General features: G+C 31.8%; 3 protein-coding genes across 3 annotated transcripts; all 3 read left to right on the plus strand.

Moving 5' to 3' along the window:
* Positions 1–625: 625 nt before the first annotated feature.
* Positions 626–3,848, plus strand: LOC124944103 (probable LRR receptor-like serine/threonine-protein kinase IRK). Its single transcript, XM_047484572.1, has 4 exons — positions 626–1,261; positions 1,353–1,619; positions 2,163–2,948; positions 3,032–3,848. Exons 1-4 carry the CDS (start codon positions 832–834, stop codon positions 3,487–3,489), a joined length of 1,941 nt encoding a protein of 646 aa, XP_047340528.1. The 5' UTR covers positions 626–831; the 3' UTR covers positions 3,490–3,848.
* A 5,542-nt stretch (positions 3,849–9,390) lies between these two features.
* Positions 9,391–10,213, plus strand: LOC124942773. The gene is made up of 2 exons (XM_047483330.1): positions 9,391–9,450; positions 9,535–10,213. The coding sequence occupies exons 1-2, from the start codon at positions 9,391–9,393 to the stop codon at positions 10,141–10,143; spliced, it is 669 nt and encodes a 222-aa protein (XP_047339286.1). The 3' UTR covers positions 10,144–10,213.
* A 3,143-nt stretch (positions 10,214–13,356) lies between these two features.
* LOC124941536 (SNARE-interacting protein KEULE-like) lies at positions 13,357–22,266 on the plus strand. Its single transcript, XM_047481876.1, has 21 exons — positions 13,357–13,668; positions 14,495–14,553; positions 15,831–15,912; positions 16,195–16,273; positions 16,940–16,990; positions 17,084–17,180; positions 17,284–17,316; positions 17,946–18,071; positions 18,154–18,345; positions 18,434–18,517; positions 18,591–18,689; positions 18,784–18,860; positions 19,175–19,271; positions 20,139–20,264; positions 20,350–20,445; positions 20,611–20,730; positions 20,800–20,877; positions 20,975–21,180; positions 21,633–21,723; positions 21,803–21,892; positions 21,979–22,266. Exons 1-21 carry the CDS (start codon positions 13,596–13,598, stop codon positions 22,033–22,035), a joined length of 2,013 nt encoding a protein of 670 aa, XP_047337832.1. The 5' UTR covers positions 13,357–13,595; the 3' UTR covers positions 22,036–22,266.
* The last annotated feature ends 3,718 nt before the right edge of the window (positions 22,267–25,984 follow it).

Here is a 25,984-nt window from a genome sequence, read left to right on the forward strand (position 1 = left end):
TATATATACATTTAATAACCATTACAAATAAAAATAAAAGTCATTTAAGCATAACGATTAAACGACAAAGAATGAAATATAAATAAAAAATAAGAAAATTAAAAAAAACAATACTTTTTTAAGTTATCGATCTCATAAATTCTCGAGAAAACGATTAATTTCACAATAATAGTATTATAAATGATACACATTAGACGACTACGATTATTGAAAGTTCGACAATTTTTCTTCAAATAAATAATACATTCATAAAAAAAAAAATTAAAAGTCATTACGATAATCCAATTAGGTAAGTTTGTTATATGTGTTATTTAAATTTATTTTTCTCAACAACTATTCAAATATCTCAATCAACTCAAAAAAAGAACACTCCAATAATAGTCATCTAACGAGAATATGCATACGAAAAATAAAAATGAGTTGTCGATTCCAACTTCGTTTTAACCTAATAATTTCAAACTTTAAATTCTTTCTTAATAAATTCTTATATTTATTCCCCATTATTTGAAATACACTCTAATTTCTTTATAGATAAATAATTATCTGTCTGTCTCTCTCTCTCCCAACTCTACACATGATGTTTGACCTTATTATATACGTTTTTGAGAATTTCTCTTACGTCTGCAACTTACTTACCTTTTTGTCATGTATCATTTTGGAGCTTTACCCAACACCTCAAATCACTCCTTTACTCAAAAACAGTCAAAATTTTGCAAATATAGCAAAAGGCGGGTCTTTTAGATTTCTCAATACCTGAAATCCCCCAATTCTTTATTCATAATTGATAAAGAGAGAGAAAATCAACACAGGGTTTGGATCCAAAGCACCGAAATGGGTTTCCTTCTTCCTGTTCTTCTTCTCCTTCTTCTTCAGTCGATTTCCCAAGCACCAACTGTTTGTGGAAATGCCGAGCTGACAGCTTTAATGGAGATCAAAGCTTCTCTCGACCCAAAAAACAACCATTTGAGTTCATGGACCGAAGAAGGTGATCCCTGTAGTGGCTCTTTCGAGGGTGTGGCTTGTAATGAACATCGAAAAATAGCCAACATTTCCTTACAGGGAAAAGGTCTTTCAGGGACTATTTCCCCGTCAGTGGCTAAACTTAAGTGTTTATCTGGTCTTTACTTACATTACAATTCTCTCTCTGGATACATACCAAAGGAAATTGCAAATCTTACTGAATTGGTTGATCTTTACCTTGATGTAAATAATCTTTCTGGTTCAATACCTTCACAGATTACTAACATGGCTAGTCTTCAAGGTTAGTTCTTTTAGATTTGCTCAAATCTGTTTTATTCTCTTCTGTTATTTGATCTTCTTCTTGTTGTTGTTGTTGTTCTCTGTTTTGACAGTGATTCAGCTATGCTGTAATCAGTTGACTGGAATCATACCCATAAACATTGGATCCATGAAGAAGCTAAATGTAGTTGCTTTACAAGATAATAAATTGACTGGTTCAATTCCTTCAAGCTTAGCTAACTTGGAAATGCTTAAAAGATTGGATCTAAGTTTTAATAATTTATCTGGTCCTATTCCATCAAGATTGGCTAATAATATTCAACAACCATTGCAAGTTCTTGATGTTAAGAACAATACACTTTATGGGGTCGTCCCTCCTTGTAAGTATATTGCTTTCTTCTTCCTCTGTTCTTCCTCAATATTCATAATCACAGGCTGCAAACTTACTCTTGCCCTTAGTTCTCATTATATTGTTTCCTTCTTTAAAAGGATCATTAATCTTCATACATATATTCAACTAGATCCAAATTTACTCTTGAACATTGGTAAATCTTCTTAACCCACTAAGATAACTTAAGTAACAAGAGTCTTGCTTAAAAGATCAAAGATTTCCAGTTCAATTCTGAGAACACCTTAAGTTGAAGTAGGGATGTATTAGAAAAACATTATTAATCTTAAATTGTACTCTTGCACTTAGATCTAATAATTATCCAATTCATTATTTCTAATAACAATGTTTCCTTCTTTAGCAGCATCATTAATCTTCATACATTGATTCAGCTTGATCAAAACTTACTTTTCCCATAAGTTATTAAAGTATTGTTTCCTTCCTTAATAGCATCATTAATCTTTGGACATTACTTTATTCTTGTCTAAAAAGACAACTAACAAAATGAATTTTGACTTCTTTTCAAAACTTCAAGCTTTGAAGAGACTGCTTAACCACGGAGGGCTTCACCTTGACAACAATCCTGGACTGTGTGGAACGGGATTCCCAAAACTAAGAAATTGCACTTCATGGGATCGCGTGAACTCTAACTCAGACCAACCAGACGATCCTATTGCAGGCTACACAGGTTCCGAAAGTATTATCCAACCACCAAATTTTCATCCTAAAGGATCTTCCCAAGTTTCGCAATTTGTAATTATCACAGGCGTCACTGCGATTACTGTCTCGTTAGTAGTAGCCAGTTTTCTTGTTTTCCTCAAATTCCGAAGGGAGAAACAGAAGATTGGTAGTACTTTCGACATTTCTGAGGATGAACGGATCAGTTCTGATCAGGGTAAAGAGTTATCTAGAATGCAGCCCAGTTCAGAAGATGGAGGAGTTAAGTTTAATCTGGAAGAAGTCGAATCAGCAACTCAGTATTTCTCAGACATAAATTTATTGGGGAAATCGAGTTTCTCAGCTGTTTACAAGGGTATACTGAAAAATGGATCGAATGTGGCGATTAAGAGTATTAATACTACATCATTTTTGTCAGATGAGACAGAGTTCGTGAAAGGTATAACCTTGTTGACATCTCTAAGACATGAAAACCTGGTTAGGCTGAGAGGCTTCTGCTATTCGAAGGGCAGAGGAGAGTGCTTTCTTATATACGATTTCGCCACTAAAGGAAGTCTGTCGCAATATCTTGATGTGGAAGAAGGGAGCAGTGACGTTCTTGATTGGCTTACTAGGGTTCATATAATCAATGGAATTGCCAAAGGTCTCAGCTCTTCTTTACTTTCTTCTTCCTCAGTCTTTTTGTTTTTTTTGTTTTTGACTGATGTGTTTTATTAACTGAAACAGGACTCGGGTATTTGCATAATAAGTCGGGCATAGTCCACCAAAACATCTCTGTTGAAAAGGTCCTAATCGATGGGAGCTTTAATCCACTGATAATGGATTCTGGTCTACTCAAGCTTCTAGCCGACGATGTAATCTTTTCGGCTCTCAAGGCCAGTGCTGCTCTTGGATATATGGCTCCTGAGTATATAACTACAGGACGTTTTACAGAGAGCAGTGATGTTTATGCTTTCGGGGTCATTATCCTTCAGATTCTTTCTGGTAAAAGTAAACTCACCAACATGATGCGCGTTGCAGCTGAATCGAGCAGATTGGAAGACTTTATTGATCCAACTCTTAAAACCAGTTTACTTTTGAATTCCGAAGCTGCTAAACTAACTGAAATTGCTCTATCCTGCACTCATGAGATTCCTGACCAAAGACCAAGTATGGATTTTGTGCTTCAAGAGCTTTCTCGATGATCTATTCATTACCCATGCATGAAGATCGACTGCTATGGCTCAATGGATGACAGTATCTTGATCACAGTGCTTAAGTAAGCATGTTGGTTCGATGTTTGAAGGAATGAAGACTGTAAATACTGAAACAGGTTCATTCAATGATCTGTCATCCTCCAGGTCCAGGATCAAGAAAGGCACAAGAACCAGCTAAGTAGTTTGATCATGATCTATTATATGGCTTTTTAGAAGTTTATTTTTTCCTTTTTGTTTTGATTCCTGAAATGGTGTGAGAATAGTTTCCTGTAAATTAGATGTAAGCCAAAGCCTAGTGAAAGTTGGATTGAAGTTGAAATAAGGGTCTAATTGGCCACTTTGAACCATCGTCTAAACTACATTTGTCTGATTAAAGAAAGCCATAAGCTTCAAATGGATATTCATGCCTTCATTATAATCAACAAGATTTACAGCAATAATATTAACATTGTCAATAACTAAAAAGATTTAACGTTTTCTCTCCAACTAGATAACTTATTAAAAATTAATTTAGATTTTAAGATATTTAAAATTGTATGTTTACTCAAATCAAATATTAAACTTAATATTTTATTTTAATTAAACTGATAACTTAGTTTTTCTTTTTTAAATGGTTATGTATATTAAGAATATAAGAATTGTTTAACTTTGACAAAACATAATATTATAAAAAAATAAGAATATAAAAATAAGAAAAAAAATCTAAGCAAATTACTCAATTATCAAAATTGGAGATTTTCGAGAGAAAAAATAAAAATAAAAAATCACAAAATAATAGGAGAATATTAATACGTTGTCCAATATGTTAATTATCAACCTTCTAGATTTTTGAAAATAAGGATTAACTTCCCAATTAACTTCGTCGACTTACCAGAACGAATTTCAGTCATGTTATTATGAATGTTACGAATAGAACGATTATGATTATTAACGATTCGACAATTTCTCTTCAATCAGTAGCTTACCAGAAAATAATCTGGATGATAACCCGAGTATCCAAACATATAGGTATGCCATAACCGTTGTCTCAATCTACAAAATTTGGGGATATCACCATGTGAATTTCTAAACGATTAATTTAGTCTAAACTAAATTTGATTTAAATTCAGTTAATAATTATACTTTAATACTGATCAAACTTGTAAGAAATTTTTATATTTTATCATTAATATAAAATGTCATCCTATTATAATGGTTGACCTAAATTCTAAAAATCTCAATCTAATTTTCACTAAAAACATTTTTATTTAAATAAAGTTATCACAATGAGATTAGTTATTTATCAAAAATCTCAACTATATATATTTAAATCCTCTTATACTTTGTATATGTATATATAAAAAGTTAAATTCAAATTAGACATTTAATTGTGTTTCATGTAGAACATGGATATGTAGAACATGGATTAGATATTAATTTTTTGTACGAGAAATATCTTGAGTTTCAATGATCTTATCTAAGAGACTAAAAGTATTAAGTTCGATCCTCATTAAAAAAAAATATTCTTATTTAAAAATAGTCGTGTTAGTGTTAGTCCGTATTTGTCAATAAACCCTACAAATATGATGAAAACAGTTGAGCATATATATAAAGTACCAAGTACATATTTATGTACAATGAATGAAGACAATATTGATAGATTTAGTCAATATAACATAAGATTTATTAAGCTAGCTTGAGTTAAACGTTGACAAACCGTATCAGACAAACTGATGAATTTATATTAACAATATTTCATCCAATTGCAATTATAAAAATGGGCTATTATCATTAATATGTCACTTCAAAGATGGATTACTATTTTTTAAGCATAATTAATTAATCTTTATGCAATAAGGGCGGTGATTAAGAAGGTAATTAATTGAATCAACTTGCTCAACTTGTTATAATTAATCAAAATAAATTAACATCATAGATAAGATCAAAAGTTTTAGACCAGCAACTAGCTTGTTCAATTTAATATTGTTTTTAGTTTAGTTAAGGTTGTTTGGTTTATTAATTGTAAGTCAATTAATATATTATTTGTAAAAAATATATATTCAATTATCAATACAAACTATTTTGGGTTAGTACGGGCAAAATAGTTTTTTAAGAATGGGGTTAGATTATTTGATATATATATATAACCACAAAATAGTTCAAATTAAACAAGTCTTTATCTAAAAGATTAAATGTTTCAAGTTTAATCTACACTAAGATAAGGACGGGTCTATGTAGGAATTCGGATGAGTTGAATTCCATAAAAAAAATTATGGTAAAAATGTGACATTACCTCCTAATTTTTTAAAATTTTCAATATAATTCACTGTTTGTTTATATAATTATTAAAAAAATAATAAAAATTATATTTATCCACTCTTTTTATTCAAAATTTTCTTGTTATTTTTTTATACTCACATCAACTTTTTTCAAGGCCATCCAAATTTTAAATCCTGAATCCGTCCTTGCACTAAGAATACTTTGGAGTGAGAATCTTTTGATATGAATTTGTATCTTCACAAAAATAAAAATTAAATTTCAAAAACAAACTAAATACAATTGTGCGATTAACAACAACCAGCTTGATCATTTTAAAAGGGTTAAAAAGAGAATAATTAATTATGTTATACTAATTACTAAACTAAATGCTGCAAAAAGATTCATATCATGCTTAAAAGTTATAAAATTACAATATACATATGAAAATGAGATATTTATGATTAAGAAAATACAATTAGATGAATATATGATTATAGTACAAGATGACAATGAATTGAAAAGGAAGACAAGTATACTTACAAAAATAAACATTAAAATGAACCTAAAATTAGGCCATAGATATTTGTATTGGACTAGTTAATCTAGATAAACTAGGCATATAGAAGATATAATGTCATTCAAGAATATCTGATAACATGGTTCATTAAATGAAAAACTCTATAATTAAGTACAATCATGTGTTAAATTAGTTAAGTGGATTATCTAATGGAATTCCGCTAAATAAACATGAGACACACGATTAGATTGGGAACACTTTTCGAAAATAAAACAATGATAATATGACAATTAAGAATCTCATTTGTAATTAGTATTGAATTTGGCTAATGAAAAGAGAAAATTAGATGGTAGTGGTGTCCATTTAGTCATTGCTAATCACCAAATACCTAAATTTATCAAAAGTTCCACTACATATAATCCCACGTGAGGATGAAAAGACCCCCCATTATCATAAGTTTTTAGTGCATCATCATCATAAACTTATATCCAACTTCATTCTCTAAATGGAGATTAAACTAATATTATCGGTTCGTTAAGCAACTTGGTTGTTGAACTAATATAAGTGGTTATATTTGTTGAAATGTGTTATTAATTATAACTTATAAGTATAGCAATTATGTGTAGATCAAATCTCACTCCATCTATTAACAAAAAAAAATGTTATATAAAAGAAAATCATTTGTTATTAAATTGTTCATTTCTTCGAACTTTAAGAAGTTAGTACTTTAACTTTAACTTCAAATTTCTTCGTAAATTGTTCATTTAGATTAATATAAATAATTTAGAGTACAACTTTTTTTAATTAATTAATTATAAACTATGTTTTTACATTGCAATTGATAATTTTAATAAAAAATATTAAAATTTTATGCATAGATATCTTAACTAATATAACTTATGGATTGACCATTATATTACTCAAATTCATTTACAATATAGAAAGATCCAAATAAATGAAATGTTCTAAAGTAGAAAAATATTATAATATATATAATAGAAAAAACAAAAATAGTATAAATAAATTACTATGAAACATAAAACAACAAAGCTTTTCAATTAATCAAAACACTAATGTGAAAAGAACCCAACTATCTTTGAATTAAATGTCTTTTTCTTTATTTTTTTTAAAATAGTCCATAATAAGGAAATGTTATAAAACTAAACGAAACATGAAAAAAAATATATTAAAAAAATTGATAAACTAAAAAAAATATACAAAATTATTGAGTACAAAAATCTTACCAGACTACAATGAGATCACTCGCCGAGTCTGATTTTTACTGAATCTCGTCTGACTCGTACGTGATCATAATTTTCTATGTAGTTGAAAGCTCGGTCTTTCATTGCGAAATGAGAATTTGATTTTCTAAACTCCATTTTAAATTAAATTCTCTTTTCAATCTTTCCGTATAAACAAGTGTATAAATTAACAAGTTATAGGAAGGTTTGAATAACACTTCTTAACTTTGCAAACATTTTAGAGCCATTTGAATAACACTTCTTAGCGAATTTGACTGGGTATGATTTCTACCTTGTCACAAAAACCATTTCCTTAAATAAAAATATCTCAATAAATAAATGTAAGGAAAGTTGTAATAAAAGTCAAATATGTATTAATTATTTCAAAAAATATCTCACAATAATTTCATGCATGTCATCATATAACAAATTTTAATGGCATACATCAAATCAACTGGTCATGTAATATTTAATTCGATTTAATTGAAAGTGAATATAGAGTGATGGGTTTAAAATTTTCATTAGGTATTATTTTATATTAATAAATCAAGCTCAAATGGCTATTTGATATTCATTATATATTTTTTAACATATATCTTTTTTTTAAATCAACTTTAGCTTTTTTTTTAGATCAATGTAATCTTCCTTTTCTTCAATTAAAATCGTATTTCGAATTTCTTGAAAAATATAAATAATGACAGAGAGCGGGAATTTGATGTCATGAATGATATCGGGAATGACTTGACAACACGTGATTAACTTAAAACTAATAAAAGAAAAAAAATTACATTTTCTAAATTCAATCAGTGTTGTCATATCATTTTCGATATCATTAATGATGTCAAATTCCCACTCTCTATCCTTACTCAAAAATATAATCAATTTAAGCATAGGCGTAACTAGGATTTGTAATATACTCGAACTAAAAACATTTTACAATATTTACCCGGATTAGAATAATAAAATTTAGGAAACAAACAAATTAGTACTTAAAGACTTAAACAGTATTGATATATATAAATAAAATAAAAAATAATAATTTAAAATAGAGAGTATTTTAGTATTTTGGTTAATGAAATGAGTGATGTGATTGTTGAGAAGTGATTGATTTGAAAATTGGTTTTGATTGAGTTTTTATAAAAACTCAAAGAGAACAAGCCCTTAATTTATTATGACTATTTTCTTTTATAGACGGGAGTGATCAATAATGACAATATTTCTTGTAGTTATTTCCCTCTTTAATATTAAATATTTTTGACAATTCGGCTACAATCCAGACAACCTTATGGGTAGATCCGATCTTGCGTTTAAACACAACGAAACAAAACATGATATTAGACAAATAAAAATACTCATAATAATTAAAAAGTCTTCAAAAATGGTGACGGTCTCCCTAATCAACTTCACTAACTTTCAATACCGAATTTCAGATAATACCATAATAACGACGTTAGCGAAATAGTTCACAAAATGATAACAGGAAGATTCACTCAACTATTTTAGACTAGGTTATAAAATATCTGCTTTAATCCTTCAAACTAGATTATTTGAAAACATAAACTAGGTTATATATTCTTATAAATAATTAATGTGCGTGCATCGTGCATTCGTGCTAGTGGAAATGTTTTGAAGTAATCCAAACCATGGTAATAGCAATCCAGCTTGGATTTTGCTTTATTTTTTTATTTTTTAAAAAAAAGAAAAAAAATTGGATTTTGCAGCCACAAAATGTCAACTGGTCTTTCTTTCTTCCTTTTTCTTCCCATATATATAAAAACCCAATCTTTAACACTCTTTTCATATTCATATAGAAATCAACCAGATCACAAACAAAACGCAATAAAATTCTAATCTTGAAGAACAAGAAGAAAACCCACATAGCCAAAAACACAGATGAAGCTAGTTTGGTCGCCGGAATTAGCCTCGAAGGCATACATCGACACCGTCAAAGCTGTAAGCTTTCTAATCATTTGATCATCGGAATTATAACCCAATTTCTTGATTTCTCTTTCTGATTTCATTTCATTCAATTTCCAGTGCGAAACCATCAACGATTCAAGCGTCGCCGAACTAATCTCCGCCACAGCAGCAGGTTGGAACGCAACCCTAATCGTAGAAACATGGTGTCAAGGCAATCCAATCGCAACAAGCATCGGTTTAACAATCGCAAGTCATCACACAAACGGAAAACACATATGTATAGTCCCAAACGATGAAACCGCCGCCGTTTACATAGAATCAATGAGAATCTTCACCGGCGAAACGCCGGACATTTTAATCGGTAACCCAGAACAATCGGCGGCAGCCCTAACCGGAATAGATTTCTTGGTCGTTGATTGCGGCGGCGGGAATGAACTTGTGGAGATTTTAAGGGTGGCGAAATTGGGTCAGAGAGGGGCTGTTCTTGTTTGTAAAAATGCTAACTTGAAAACGCGTTCGGAGTTTCGGTGGCGATCAGCGTTTGGCGGCGGATCGCGGCGAGTGGTTAGGACTGTGTTTTTGCCGGTGGGTAATGGGTTGGAGATTGCACATGTGGCGGCGGTCGGAAATAGCTCCGGCGACGGCGACGGCAACGGGAAGAGACGTAGCCGATGGTTTAAGCATGTTAATCCGGATTCTGGTGAGGATTACTTTATTAGAAAGTGATTTAAATAAATTTATGTATTATTTGTATATATATTTTGGATTGATTAAAAATGACTAATTAAACAATTTTGTGTAAATTTTTAATATTTAATGTATGATTATTGATAATTTTATGAAGAAAACGAGTAGATCATCTCGATGTTCTTAGTTAACGTGTAATCTAAGACTTTAGGTTAAAATTATTAACACGATAATTACTACTTTAAGTATGTATTCTTCAAAGTTAATTTAACTCTAATTCTTATTTATATATGAAATATGTAATAGTTATGGATAAAAAAATATGGTTGAGTTGTCCAATTAATAACAAGTTTAAGTAATGTGTTAAGTATAAAAATTGATTTCTAACCTTAGAAAAACTATTATAAAATAAAATTGAGGTTATTTGAGAACTAATATTTGGTTATGATTTTTTTTTTATTATCTTGTTGAATAAAAATGGTCGAACTTTCAATGATCGTAGTTGTCGATGTGTATCACGACGCTTTCTGAAATTAGTTCAGAAAAGTCAGAGAATTAATCGTTTTTTTCGAGAATTTTCAAACTCGATAATTTATTGAGTATCATTTTTTTTTCACAGTATATTTTTTATTGTGTTTAAACGATTTTTTTCATTTTTAATATATATGGACATTTTTCAAAATAAAAATAAATATTTGGTTGTGATTTAATTAAATAAAAAAATATTATGCGAAAAATAGATGAAAATGTATTCTTTTAATAAATAATTCAAACTAGCCAAAAATTTGATAAGTTTTTCTAACAAACATTTTAATTTTTGACAAAATAAAATTTGTTATTATAATAAATATGCTAAATAATAATCTATATATATTTTTTTTAATTATTGGTTAGCCAATAATAATTATTTTGAGAGCTACAAATTTATGATCAAAATTATGGGTCTATTATAATGATGACTGATGAGTTTGACTTGACTTAGATATAAGTTTGTCTAACCATTTTACACATGTTACATAAATTAATGTTTTTTTTTCTGAATTATTCAGTTTTCAAAAATTATTATTATTATTTTTGTACGATGATGATTGTGAAGTGTGATGTGCTATTAAACACGTTTTGGATGTGAATGATCATCTAAAAATTCTGCAAAATAATTTTAAAAGTAAAATAAAACATGATAGGATAGCTAGGTATATAAACATTCTTAATATTTGCTACAATATAATGTAATTTTCTTAAATGGTAGGAATGTACAAATACAAACTCAAAATTTTATAATTTATAAATTTATAATTTGAGTTTATTTTTTATATTCACTAAAATTAGGGCGGCAAATAAGTCAAGTTGCTCGTGAGCCGCTCACGAGTCGTTAGCCTAACTTTAGTTAAATAGTCGAGTCAACCTCGAACTCAAATTTATAAACTCGTTCGAGCTTAAGCTCGAGCTCACTTGAGATCGACTTCAATCATTTGAGACTCTAGATATAATCATTCTAAAATTTATGATATTTTAAGTTTGAACATTTTTACACATGAACTGTTTAAATATAATTTTTTACTATCTATAACATAATTACAACTGCAATATTCAGTAACTGTTTGACTATGTAAATTTATGAAATTTATTATAATTTTGACTGTGTAAATTTATGAAATTTATTATCAATGTTATAGAAATAAATTGGAATATACAAACAAGTAAAAAAAAGATTCGATGTATTATGACATATAGAAGGATAGTTGACTAATAGTAATATTACCCACCAATACAATATTTATTATTAATTAACAAAATATTTTTAGTTATTAGTAAACTATAATAGATAAAAAATTAATTAGCATTAACTTAATTATTTTACACAAGAAAAGCTTAGAAAACATATAAATTTACCTTCCATTAATCAATTCGATAATCTAAGTAAAAAAAACATTAATATTTAATTGATTATATAAAATTATTATTAATACTATAAATTCAAACTGGATAAAAAAAATGGTTAAAGTTTTGGGACATAAATGTGTTATTTTTCAAGAATATAAATATTTCTAACTGAAAAAAAAAAGCAAATTTAATTTTTATTAATAAATTTGGTCATTTGTCACTTTATTTTAAACAATGGAACCTTCCATTGATTTCCTTGTTAGCCCACAGTCTCACACAATGCACATGGGCTTCTTTATCTTGAATTATTTTTATTTTTATTTTTGATAAAAGATAAGTTGTTTAAGAATTTTGTAAGATAGGATATTAATTTATTTTATATTTAAAAAAAGATATTTTAATATTTTAGCTGATTAATTAGGTGATTTGATTGTTAAAATTTTATACTTTAAAATATTATATTCCATCAATAATTTGAAAAAATATATAAATAAACATTGATAATGAATTTTGAAATTTCTCCTCCAAAACCTCAATACTTGGACAATGGTCATAACTTTTTAATTCAATCCTATAAACGCGTACTTTAGCGTACTTTACGTGACTTTCTCTTTTTCCAAATTTGAATCAAAATTAAATATACTATAATTGAATTTATTATTATAATTATTTTTCTTAATAAGAATATTTCAGTCAACTTTAAGCACATCAACTAACTAAAATAAATAAATTAACAAAATTTTAATATAATCCAATTTGAGATATTAAGATAATAAATAGTATAATAAAGTATCTTTAATATATAAATTAAAATCTTTATAATTATTGAATATATATATATATATATGTGAAAATTTACATTAAAAAATAGTAAAAATAATTGAGAGACTTATTTATACATTTTCTATATTACAATTTGTAGTGTCCACAATTTAAACAACAAAACACGGTTACGACTGGAACACGAAATAATTAGGTTATAGTATGTATTTTTGGGTTTGGCTTCGAAAATTCGTTTAATCTTATTAATAAGTTGGTTAAATCGGGTGGACTTAAAATGACCCAAAGTACACCCAATTTGTTGGTTTATAAATTTTTACTCATTTTTTTAGGATTTTATATAATTAAAAAAAATTATGTCATTTTTAGTCTGAAATAGAGAATGCAATATTAATTTATCGAGTTAATTCGAATTAAGTCGGTTAAATATTTTGACCCAAATTATTAATCGTGTTGATTGGTTTACTTGTGAACTCAAACCCGTTAATTTGTCGACCCGAACCTCACGAGAAAATTGTAAGGAAACAGTGGTAGTTTGAATTGATGGCATAATCGTAAATTGAATGTATCAGCGTCGGCTTTAACGACTGCTTCTACACACTACGACTCGTTCGGTTCTTTTCGCGGTTGTCTCGTCGGAGTTTACAGTTCTAAGATTCGGCTTCTCTCTTTTAGGTCAATTTATGCCACGCCAATATTTACCTCATTAGGACTCCCTCTCTCTTTCAAATTCCTTCGTCAATTTCATCTCTCTAACCCTCTTTGATCTTCAATCAGTCCGATCTATTTCCGATTTTCATTTCTCAATCTGGGTATTCAAGATCACCATGTCAATGTCTGATTCAGATACCTCGTCTCAGGGCGGAGATTCCAAGACCTTTCGCCAAGTCACCCGTGATCGTAAGTGCCCTCATCTTCTACTCTCTTCCTTTCTCCGTATTGGGTTTTCATTTTGGTGGGTTGTTTATGAAGTTCAAAGTGTAATATCTTCATCAGTCAACTATAATTCGTTATGCTACTTAAATGAGGAATTGGGGTTATAGTGAAGAACAATTGAACCTTAACAAGGGATAAATGATGTTGTCCTGTTTCTTTTGTAAAATGTGAAAAAAAAATGTGTTATTTTCTGCAAGAATCAAATGAATCCCTGGAGAGAAGTGGGTTGGAGTTTCTTTTATGAGGATCATGAACTGATTGATAATATTGAGGATTTTTCTTGATGCTCATTTCAAATCATGGGCAGATATCTGTTGATCTTTTGTTGCATCAAATCTGTTGTAGCTAGCTGAATTTCTAGAACTAGGATTTATGTGTTTTAGCAATAATATGGATGGAAATTACTCATGACTTGGTACATTTTTGACTTATAAAGCTATGAACCTAAGAATCTAGATGGATATAAAGTTTCTGTTGAGAAGTGCATACAAGAACAACACTCTGCAGAGTAATATCTTGTTCGATGATTACATTTTTTGGGAAAGACTTACAGTATTTTATTCTTTACCTCCCATATCTTTTATTTGATTTCTATTGATCATCTTCATTGACTTTATTGTACATGTTTAACGAGATATTACTACCTTCATATTCACTTATTTATGCAAGTTACTTAACATTTAAAAAAAAGTTAACCTCATGTCATATGCTGTATCTTCTCATTATCTGTAGTCACCTAGATCTCATGTGGTGCTGAGTTATTTTTTTTCATTCATGTTCAATTTCATAGGTCTGTTACAAGAAATGCTTCGATCAACAAAGAAAGGGGATTCAAGGTCAACATGGAAGGTACACCTCATATACAACCCCTCTAGAGAAGGTTGATATACTTGGCTTGCTTTTAGCTATCTGTCATATTTGGAGCTAACGATTGTATTGTTATTATCTGATTTCATGATTTTATGCATTTTTTGGTCTACTTTTGAGTTCACATGTTGGCTCAAACCCCTTTTAGCTAGCTATATGTCAAACATATATGTATATATATACTCACACATATCTATAAGCATCAATTATCATTTTACATTTCTTGTTGGAATAGAAGGTTTGGGGTTCTCCATTGTTATGATTTGTGTAGTTAGGATTTACCTTACTCAACTTTGAGTATGCTTCCTCAGTCCTGCCTTTTGATTCATTCAACAGTCTTTTTTAGTGGACTTCACTACATCCTTTTTGTGTAGTTATGATTGAAAACTGTTGCTTCCTGAAATCTCAGAGATAACATACATCCTTTTTGTGGCTGGATACATCGAGTCTTTTTGGAAAGTGGCATTTTGTCACAATATCCATTACAATCATAATCACTTTTGAAAATTGCCAAAGTGAAAGTGATTGTTTGCACTTGGTATGAAAAGTGCGATTGAAATAGATGGAACTGTTTTAGATGAAAAGTGTATGGAAAAAATGATTTTTGCCAAATTTGTTGATGATGTTACTCAAATATTCATAGATGACAATTTTTCGCCAAATGATTTTTCTATTGCCATTTTGACAAAATTGGATACCAAAAAGGCTGGGTGGATAATTGAATTAAGCAGTCTAGTATTAAAGATAAAAGTGACTCATGTTGTCTTGGTCTTGTACTGCTTTTATATTTCGCTTTGATGTCCCTTATGTGGAAAATGAAAATAGCATCTGCACAATATCTAGGAGTAATAATCCGCAGGTTGTACTTGAGATTTATTGATCTAGTCACGGGAATATGTTAGCTTTCTCATATGTCAACCCATTTGATAGTTTTAAGGCTTTTGCTTCTGGACTGGAATAGGAGAACATAGGGAAGTGCTATCATTCTTATTTGGCTGTAATAGTTGCAAAATTTGACTTCTTGTGTTAGGGTCATAGATTGTCTCACAAAGCTGTGTTAAATGGTCTGGAAAAACGAGGCAATAATTGGGTGTAATTGATGCAAGTGGATTTTGTTTGCTTTTCTTTTTCCCATTTATTTGGACCAGCATGCAAAGTGTTTAATTGCTGCACAGTGAGGTGTGGGCTACTAGTTTGTCTGATTTTCTCTGTAACTTGTTTGTCATGATTTCTACCTTCATTTTGACTATAATATGTAGGTTCTCATCATGGACAAAGTGACTGTTAAAGTAATGTCCCACTCATGCAAGATGGCTGATATTACAGAAGAAGGTGTTTCATGTAAGACATTAAATCTAGTCTTCCTTATTTTATTTCTGCATTTCTGTGTACAACATATGTTCCAGCAATATTTTTAAAACATGAAGCGGTAAAATAAATACCATTTGTGTATGTTTATTTTTGACGGGGTAAATACTTACTAGTACATATTCATTGTTTCATTTGTTTTCGCTTTTTAGTCTGAAGACCACTTTTAATTTTGAATTAGTGGTCATTCTCTCTTCTTGTGCCTATAGTTGAATTTTGGTATTTGATATATGTTAATTTATACTCTTTCTGCAGTGGTGGAGGATATATATAAGAGAAGACAACCATTACCCTCCATGGATGCAATATACTTCATGCAGCCAACTAAAGAAAAGTAAATGTTTATTCTTGTTTTTTTTAATTGAAACATTTGTATGGTTGGTTTAATTTTGTGTGTTCATCATCATCATCATTTTTCTTGTGAAAGCATCCCTGCTGACCTAATTAGATATTTGATCATTGTGTTGTGTTCTTAACTTTTACTTTGCAAAGATTTGTACCTATAAACCCATTAGCAAAATGAATTTTATATCTCAGTTCTGCATTGAGTTTAGCCTGGTAATTTTTAATTAATCTTGAAAATTGTCATATCCTTCCTAACCATGTCGACTAGAGTCAACTTGCTCCTTGTAAATCTATTTTACTTGAAAACATAATTGGTTTTTTCTTCTTGTGGAGTGTTTCTCCTCTCTTTTGTTTCTCATTTTCTTTACTTTATTGGAATTCTTGAATGTAGAGTAATATATAATTATCTTTTGCCTTTAGACTTCCCCAAAATTATGATTTGTTTGGTGTCCTGTTGAGATATAATCATTTGATTTTTTAATCTTCCCGTCTTCTTTCAGTTTCCTTGACCCTTTTAGTTTTACCATTTTTACCAAGATTCATGCCCAATTATTTAACTACACAATATCTTCGTTATATCATCTATAGACAAGGTGGTCCCTGGTGTAACCTATGATTATTTATTGATCTCATTTTTCTAATACCTGATTTGCAGTGTGGTTATGTTTTTATCAGACATGTCTGGAAGATCACCTCTTTATAAAAAGTAAGGGAATCGTTTTCTTTTTCAATTGGCGCTTTCTCCTAGGGTCATTGAGGAATTTATGGAGAACTGTTTTGACTCTTTATGGTGTTCCAGGGCATTTGTATTCTTTAGTTCACCAGTTCCCCGAGAATTGGTTAATCACATTAAGAATGATGGAAGTGTCCTAAGGCGCATAGGCTCTTTAGTAGAGGTTGGTTTTATTATTTTCCTGTAGCTATCTGTAGAGGTTGTTGATTTTATTGGACTTCTATATTTGATATTTTAACATTGTTTTAATTTTTGTGAATATGCAGATGAATTTAGAGTATTTTGCTATAGACAGTCAGGTATGTGCACATTTGTAATAGATGGCATTATATCTGTTTCATTTATAGTCAGAAATATAATTTAGTAAAGTCAAATTTCTTGTTTAACTTTTATTTACGTGAACCATAATGTTAACGACTCAATTACAAACAAAGCAAAAGGACCTTATCAAAATTTCTCAAAGAAGATTCGCTCATTAACATGTTTTAGTGGAAGTCTTCATTATGCATTGGTACTGGGTAATTTAGTAAAATACGAAATTGATTCAAATGTTTGTGTGACATTTAGTTTTCATTTAAGAATCCTAATGCTAGTATGTTGTGGTTCATCGATTCAAGAAGTTATGATAGCAAAGAATCTGATGTTACTCCCGCCTGATAAGTACTTAATCTCACTTTTTGGCCTCAGATGTTACCTCTATGGGCAATGCTTTAAATGTGTTTATACCTTGGAGACGTTTTATTTTGGAAAAAAAAATTATGGAAAGAAAAGGAAACGAGGAAACCAAAATACCTTATATAATATGTCTAATGTATTTTTTTTAAGTTTGTGTCAGTTTCTCAGATTTCATCTGTAGACATATTTCCCGCAAAGATCTATCCTTTCTTATCAAGTAAAACTTATCCCTTGTCATGGTTTGCCAATGCAGGGTTTTATTACTGACAATGAAAGGGCTCTAGAGGAACTTTTTGGGGATGAGGAGGGTACTAGCAGAACTACAATGTGTTTGAATGTGATGGCAACACGAATTGCTACAGTTTTCGCTTCATTGCGTGTATGTGATGATATATGCAAATCTTAATTTATGATGTAACTGCCAATCCATCCATTATTCATGAGCTTATATTTTTTTACAGGAATTTCCTCGTGTTCGCTACCGTTCTGCTAAATCCCTCGATACAGCCACAATGACGACAATCCGTGATTTAATTCCTACCAAACTTGCTGCTGGTGTCTGGAACTGTCTTGAGAAATATAAATCTCAGCTTCCTAACTTTCCCCAGATGGAAACATGCGATTTACTTATTGTAGATAGATCCATTGATCAGGTTTCATAATCCTTATGCTAACTAATGTTTTCCTTTTACGCATTCGGCCTTTTGTCATAATATTGAGTTTTCTGGTTTGCCTTCCCAGATTGCTCCAGTGATCCATGAGTGGACTTATGATGCAATGTGCCGTGATTTGTTAAATATGGAGGGAAATAAATATGTGCATGAGGTAAACTATTGTTGCTTAAGATTCCACTCTCTATTTGAAACTGGATTATGTATGAGTTGTCTATAATCAATAGGTTCCCGGCAAAGGGGATGGTCCACCTGAGAAAAAGGATGTCCTTCTGGAAGATCATGATCCTATCTGGTTGGAACTTCGTCATTCACACATAGCTGATGTATGCCTCTGTCAAATGGTTATATAGCTATTCAAATAAAAAGTAGATTTAAACAAATCCATTAATGTTCTCTTATCAATAACTACCTTACCAGGCTAGTGAGCGGTTGCATGAGAAGATGACAAACTTCCTATCGAAGAATAAGGCTGCACAAATTCATCATAGTTCAAGGTTTGTGTATCTTTAGTTTGAAAACATATGCTTACTAGCCCGTGGTCATACATAAGAGATTAAGAATACTAGGTAAATTTAGTTTCAGACCTTTGGTTACTAGTTGCATCCTTTTTTGTAAGTAGGACAAATCAAAGTTCTCAGCGTAAAGGTTAAAATGCAGCCAATACTTTTCTTTAGAATATATAAATGAGGTGATGCACAAACATTTTAATGATAAAGTGTAGATAAGTGTTATATGTTCCCATATCTACGTTACTGAAAGATAAGTTTGGATTATCCATCCGGTTTTATTTCAGTTCTTTTTTTTGTAGAGATGGTGGCGAACTATCCACACGAGATTTGCAAAAGATGGTTCAAGCTTTGCCCCAGTATAGTGAACAAATTGACAAGCTTTCTCTCCATGTTGATGTGAGTTCCTTTATATGTGTAAAACTTTCATCTGTTCAATTTTACAGTTAAAAATATATTATATTTGTGTGTTTACAATTATAAGCAACCGTTCACATTTTTTCTCTTTTATGAAAAGTTTTTCTGAGTGAACATTTGTTTATGGTTTGTGTTTTTACCTCTGGCCTTGTCGATTCTTCTTGGGTTCTTTTAGTTGTCTCGACTCATTTGCTAATCATCAACTTCCCAAGTTATTGCTTTCTTGAAGTATCGTCGTGTCCCAATATGCTGGTACATGAACAAAGTTTGTCTATTATAGTTAATGTGTTCTTGGTTTGTGGAATTCCATAATGTTCTGAAATTTTTAGGAGGAAAAAAACTCAAAGAAAATGAACTCTCTAAAAAGGAACAAAATGTAAGATTGAATCTAGCATAATATTGTTATAGTAAAGCCCTGTTTGGCTTCTCCTAGAATATGATATCTAGAATATTTTAATGTGCTTACTTGCTTCACTGATTGTTATTACTACGACCTAGTTTGAGGGTTATTTAGATTTGATATAAGTAACGCTTTATCCCATCATCAATCAAATCATTAACTTTTAAAATAAATAAAAAACATTGGTCATTTTTACCCAATTAACCACCTTTGTTACATCAAACAAGTTTTATTTTTCTTCAAATAATATCCAAATATCCCTACATCAAGCAAGCTCTACTATTTTTGTTTCAGTTGTGTGCCTATAGGAGCCTAGATATTTTTCTCTTCAACAAAGCTATCAAACTTTTTTTTTTTGAGAAATCAAAGCTATCAAACTTGGAGACAATGAATACAGGAAATACTTCTTGGAAATTTCAGCTCATACAATGAATTCATTTCTGTTACAGATTGCTCAAAAGATTAACAAAATTATTAGAGACACAGGGCTAAAAGATCTGGGACAACTGGAGCAGGATATTGTTTTTGGGGATGCAGGGACTAAAGATTTAATTACTTTTCTTAGAACAAAATCGGTTAGTATTTTAGCTATTGCTTTGGACATAAATGTTATAAGAAAACTTTGTGTATTTGCTCTTACATCAGAGCTTTGGTTTGCAGGATGTTACCCGTGAAAATAAGTTGCGGTTACTTATGATTTATGCAGCATGTCATCCTGAGAAGTTTGAAGGTGATAAACTTTCTAAGCTAATGGAGGTTAGTCAGTTGTTTTATTATCTTCACTTAACACATACTTCGATTTATTAGTAGATAGTTGATTGAATAGTGGGCTATTTGTAATTAATCTCAATTAACCCACATCAAATAAGGCATTTAGCAGTGGGCATATATACATATTTCTCATCCATATCTAATTTCCAGTTAGCAAGGCTACCCCATGATGACATGACTGCTGTGCATAATATGAAGTTGCTTGAGGGATCATCAGATACCAAAAAGAGCTCCTTTGGAGGTTTTTCTCTAAAATTTGATGTTCACAAGGTAATAACTATTGGACTTCTTTTCTTACTTTTTCCTATTACTAGTTTTCAATGCTTATTCCTTTTTCAGAAGAAACATGGTGCTAGGAAAGACCGTGCTGGTGAAGAAACAAAGTGGCAATTGTCACGTTTCTACCCAATGATAGAGGTAACCTAGCTTCTTGACACTTTCTTCTCCAAAAATACATGCATTATTAGTATTCATTCGGAAGTTCATGCGATATGTCTCGTTTAATAATTTTCAGGAACTTGTAGAGAAACTTGGGAAAGGTGAACTTCCAAGGAATGACTATCCATCTATGAATGATCCAAGTCCGACGGTCCATGGGACTTCTGGGACTTCTAGGCCTTCTGCATCATTTCATAATAGTCAGTCTCCCGCTCCTCATTCAATGAGACAAAGAAGAGGAACGTGGGCCCAGAAGCGAGCTTCTGATGATGGATACTCAAGGTACACTCTATTTCATTGTTCTCCATTTAGCTCAATTGGAAAAGGTCTGACTTAAGAAGCTAAAAGTTTCATGTTCAATTACCACTAGGAATGCCTTGGTGGTGGGGTTGGTTAGCCTCATCCAGAGAATAAACCCTAGTCGCAAAAAAGGAAAAAAAATACCCAAATGAATCATTAGCGAGCCCTGATCTCTTCCAAGAGATCCACAATACCCCCAACAAACCGAATACCCACGAAAATCATGAACCAAACACTTTGGAGAAGCCTTGCCTGAAAGAATTTTCTATTCCTCTCGAACCAAACAATTAGTCCATCAAAAAATAATTGGAATTACAGATGTTGATCAGGCCTCCGAACACCCTTTGATAGAAACCATCCCGTATTATAATATTAGTTAACATTACTTTAATGTAAGGCCCAACTTTAGCTTCGTTTCCCTTTTGTTGTTGCAGCGATTCAGTTTTGAGAAATGCTTCAAGTGATTTCAAGAGAATGGGTCAACGCATATTTGTATTTATAATTGGTGGAGCAACTCGTTCAGAGGTACTATTTTTTTCGAAAAATTCTGTTATTCAGTTTACGTGCTCTAATAACCCGAAGTTTAAACCCGTATATTTTTCAGTTAAGGGCTTGTCATAAGTTAACAGCCAAGCTCCAAAGAGAAGTTATATTAGGGTCAACTAGTATTGATGACCCCCCTCAATATATTACGGTATTATGCTCTTTTCTTTTCATCTACCCTTTGTTAATACATTCAACTATTACTTTTATCAAAGTTATTATTTCAATATTTTGCAGAAACTGAAGCTTTTAACTCAAGACTTGTCCCTGGACTTGGATAGTCTCGATATATGACCGGAAGGGCGCTGGAAAATGGTTTGTCATTTTCGTTTGCCAGTTTGTAATAGTATAGCGTGTATAGAAGCATCGCCGCGTCCCCATTAAATCCATTCTTTCGACAAATATTGAACCCGTTAGCTCTGACATGTAGTGGGTATATGATTCTTCAGGAATTCTCAATTTGCATATTTGTTGTTACGATTGACTCATATTGAACCCTTTAACAAAACCTTCCAATTTTATTCATTTTTATGGGAAATTCCATATTTATTTATTTATTAAAATGATTCAAATTTAAAAGGGTAATTAAATCCTCAACATGTAGGATCCTATATCTTAAAGTTTAAATTTTCTTTCATAGATAGTATTTAGCCAAAAAAAAGCTCAGGAGATTTTTAAAGAGACACGATAGGCACATCCACGACACGATCGGCATACGCGGCACGATATAGTCATAAAATCGGCGCCGAAATCAGCATTGATCAAAGGAAGTGTGATCAGTATAAGAGGCACGACACGGGCGGCACAACCCAATCTGCACGGACAACACGATATTGTATTAATCAAAGGACGACACAACTCGATCTACACGAACGACTCAATATTATTGTCTAGCGACGTTCTGTTGTGCAGTTGGCTTTGACTGTTATTTCTGTTTTTTTATTTCTTTTAGCTATTTTTTTTGGATCTGCTGGTTGTCGTTTACTGTGCAGTTTGCTCCTCGGCTGGTCTGAGTTGGTGGCTTTACTGGCTCCTTTATTGTAATCTGCTGCTACAGATTACTGTTGTTGATTTCTGATGCAGGTTTGAATTGTTTATAGTTGTTAAGGCATTTGGCTGTCTGCTGCGCAGGCTGAGCCACGATGAGCCTCCGCTCGACCAGCCTTCTCAACCGAACTAAAAGCATAAGGAAAAATAAAGGGAATCTAGATAAATTGGCTGAAAGGGCGGCCACTTTTTTTAATTGTCCGACTGGTCACAACGCTGCTGATGCAGATGACGCTGACTTCAATCCAACTATTGCAGCGACCACTCACATGGTTGGTCTATCAACCGGTCGCGCTCATCTCCCGACTCATCTTCCAACTGGCCATGACGCCCTTCCCTTGACCTGTCATGTATCTTACACCCCGACCGTCCTGGCTGCTGTCAACCGAACCAGTAGCGCTACTCCTTCGACATGCCATGTCGCTGCCACCCTGACCGGTCACGATGCTGTTTTCCAGTCGAGCTCACCTTAGTCACTACGGCATATCACGACATCCCCACCCTGACCGCTCAAATCCCCGATAAGTCGTGGACCATTGGACGAAATGAAATCGCAAATATGGCGGGTATTATGAACCAAATTCTCAAATCCCTCGCTCAGTACCAAAGGCATGAACTTGTTATGACCAATGAAAGGAGCGAGCAAATCATTTGCCAATTCAAAATCCGATTCGAGCAAGATTGAAACTCATTCGACAAAACTGAATACGAGGAAATCGTTTTGTGGTCGGTTAGTGTCAAGAGAGAGTTTACAAGTGCCTCAAAACCTATGCCTACACTACACAAACAAATGCAAACCAAACATGGCAAACCAATAAGGTTTGGGAAAAAAACGGGACAGCTAATGGAGGCAAGCTCAATGTGGATCCTAGCCTAAAAATTAAAACGTTTGAACACCCGCTCCAAATCGAACTCCCCCTAGAAATTGAAGAGGAATGCGTCAACGATTGGAATCGAGTTGTCGTCGGTCACTTAATGGGCACCCACAAGGCCCCATCCGAGCAATCAAGGCGCCCTTTTCCGACAATGGAGCGAAAAGTGACTTAAAAAAGTCAAAGTCAACGACTTTGGCTATTTCTTCCTCACTTTTGGCACGGAGACCGAAGCTCAAGCCATTGCTGACTCAGATTTCACCTTCAAAGTCAAATGAAATGAAAAATGAACATCAATAGCAAACCGCCACAATCTGAACAAGTGTGGTGAGACTAAAAAACATTCCACTACACCATTGTAATGCCAAAACACTTGCCTACATCACCGGACTCATTGGAAAGCCGCTTAAGCTCGATCCCAATTTTGACTCGTTTGAACGAGTCACGTTTGCTCGTGTTTGCATTGAGATCGATACAACGAGTACAAAACTGGAAAAATTCGAGTAAAGATGCCAGAATGGAAACATGGCTATCATTGAGATCATGTACGAGCAGCTGGAAAAAGAGGACGGAGAAAAGCAAAAGAAACATCTGGCCACCCCCGAACAAGAGAATCTCAAGATGGTTAAGAAATCATATATCGAAATCCTCAAAATAAATGAAAACCACAACAAACACGTGAACGAGAATCAAACTGATCCCGATCCCACCGAGCCTGAAACCGAGACCCTTTTCCCACTAATTAGGTTCAAAAAGCTCGACGTCGACATGGATGATAGCGAAATCCAAAACATCTCAAAAACCATGAGCTCCGAAACCAAAGAAAACCACAACGTTGTTAAAGAAATTACCTTAAGGGAAACAACTCATACGCTCAACTCCAAACTCAAGCCCAAAAATAAAAAAGTGACAAGAGAAGCTAGCGAAGACGAAGAAGCCGGAACTCTATCCGGAAATATATCCCAAAAAGACATAAGGGTGACAAGAAAGAAGGAAATAAAGAACAAGGGCAAAGACAAGAGAGACAAGTCCGAGGAAATCAATCCATATCGTCTTGTTTTAGTTGATTGATTATTAGTTTCATTCCTTATTCACTTTTGTACTATGATTTCATGTCCGTGTGCATTTCTTAAGCTAACTGTGGATTCCTTATGGCCATCGTGTTTTGAGCAAACTGTTGTAAGCTCAATTTCAGCTCTCGTACTTCTTTTTACCCTTTTCGGGTCTTTTTAATTAATGACGTAAGTCATTTCTAAAAAAAAAATTATTTCATCAATCCTCACAAAATGTCTTCAAATGTTCATCTTAATCTCCATACTGAAAATCAAGATTCTAACATCATTTGTATTATGAAAAGTTATAGAATCATATAAAAAATCAATTCAATGATTATGTATGTTTTGTAGTAAACATGCAACATGTTGCCCACTCATTTGAACAAACTGAAAATAACAAACGCAAGAAGTATAAATCCACTAGGCTAATTCAAACCGAAAAAGTTTGCTCAGATCAGATTTGATTCCTACTTATAAACACCCTAAGTTGATTTGATGAGTCCAATTTCATTTAACAAATGCAAGAAGTATAAATCTACTAGGTTAGCTCAATTGAAAGAGTTTGCATAATATGAGTCCTACTTAAAAACATCCTAAGTTGATTTGATGAGTCGTGCTAATTTATTTCAAGTCTCTTTAGTATTAAATCAAGTCCACCAACCAATTTCATTTGATCGAAATATTAACTTTTGTTCATGGTAATGATTAATTGCACTAGCTCGATTCGAATAAATTTGAAAATCATTTAGGAAGGTTGAAAGTAAGAAAAATACAAATCATGATCCTTGTTAATCATGTCTATATCACCCAAATTAAGCTAAAAAAAGCAAAGGATTATAATAAAAAAAAAAGTATGTTCTTTTACTCCTTCTCATCAAAGAAAACAAAAAAAAAAACATTTAATTTTGACTCCAAAACCCTAACTACATGTTTGGTGTCTGCATTCATTACTTCCAAATTTCCTTTTTTTCATATCAACCATTAACCATCATGTGCCCTAATTCAATTAATTATTTTCCTTTCATTGACTTTTTGGGACTCTCTTAAACTTAAAATAAATTCATTCATTTATTTTCTTTTCAATGTTTTATAATACAAAATCAAGTATTTTTAGAAAGCCAAAAATAGTAGAATCCCATCATTTTAGACCTTTCTAGACATTAATACTACAAGCTAGAACCTAATTTTACATGTAAATTAATTTATTATTTTTTAATTGGGTTTTATGCCCAAAAAATAATTAAAAATATATATATTTGATGAAGGAAA

The sequence above is a fragment of the Impatiens glandulifera genome, chromosome 6 (genome assembly GCF_907164915.1).
Source record: "Impatiens glandulifera chromosome 6, dImpGla2.1, whole genome shotgun sequence".
NCBI lineage: Eukaryota > Viridiplantae > Streptophyta > Magnoliopsida > Ericales > Balsaminaceae > Impatiens > Impatiens glandulifera.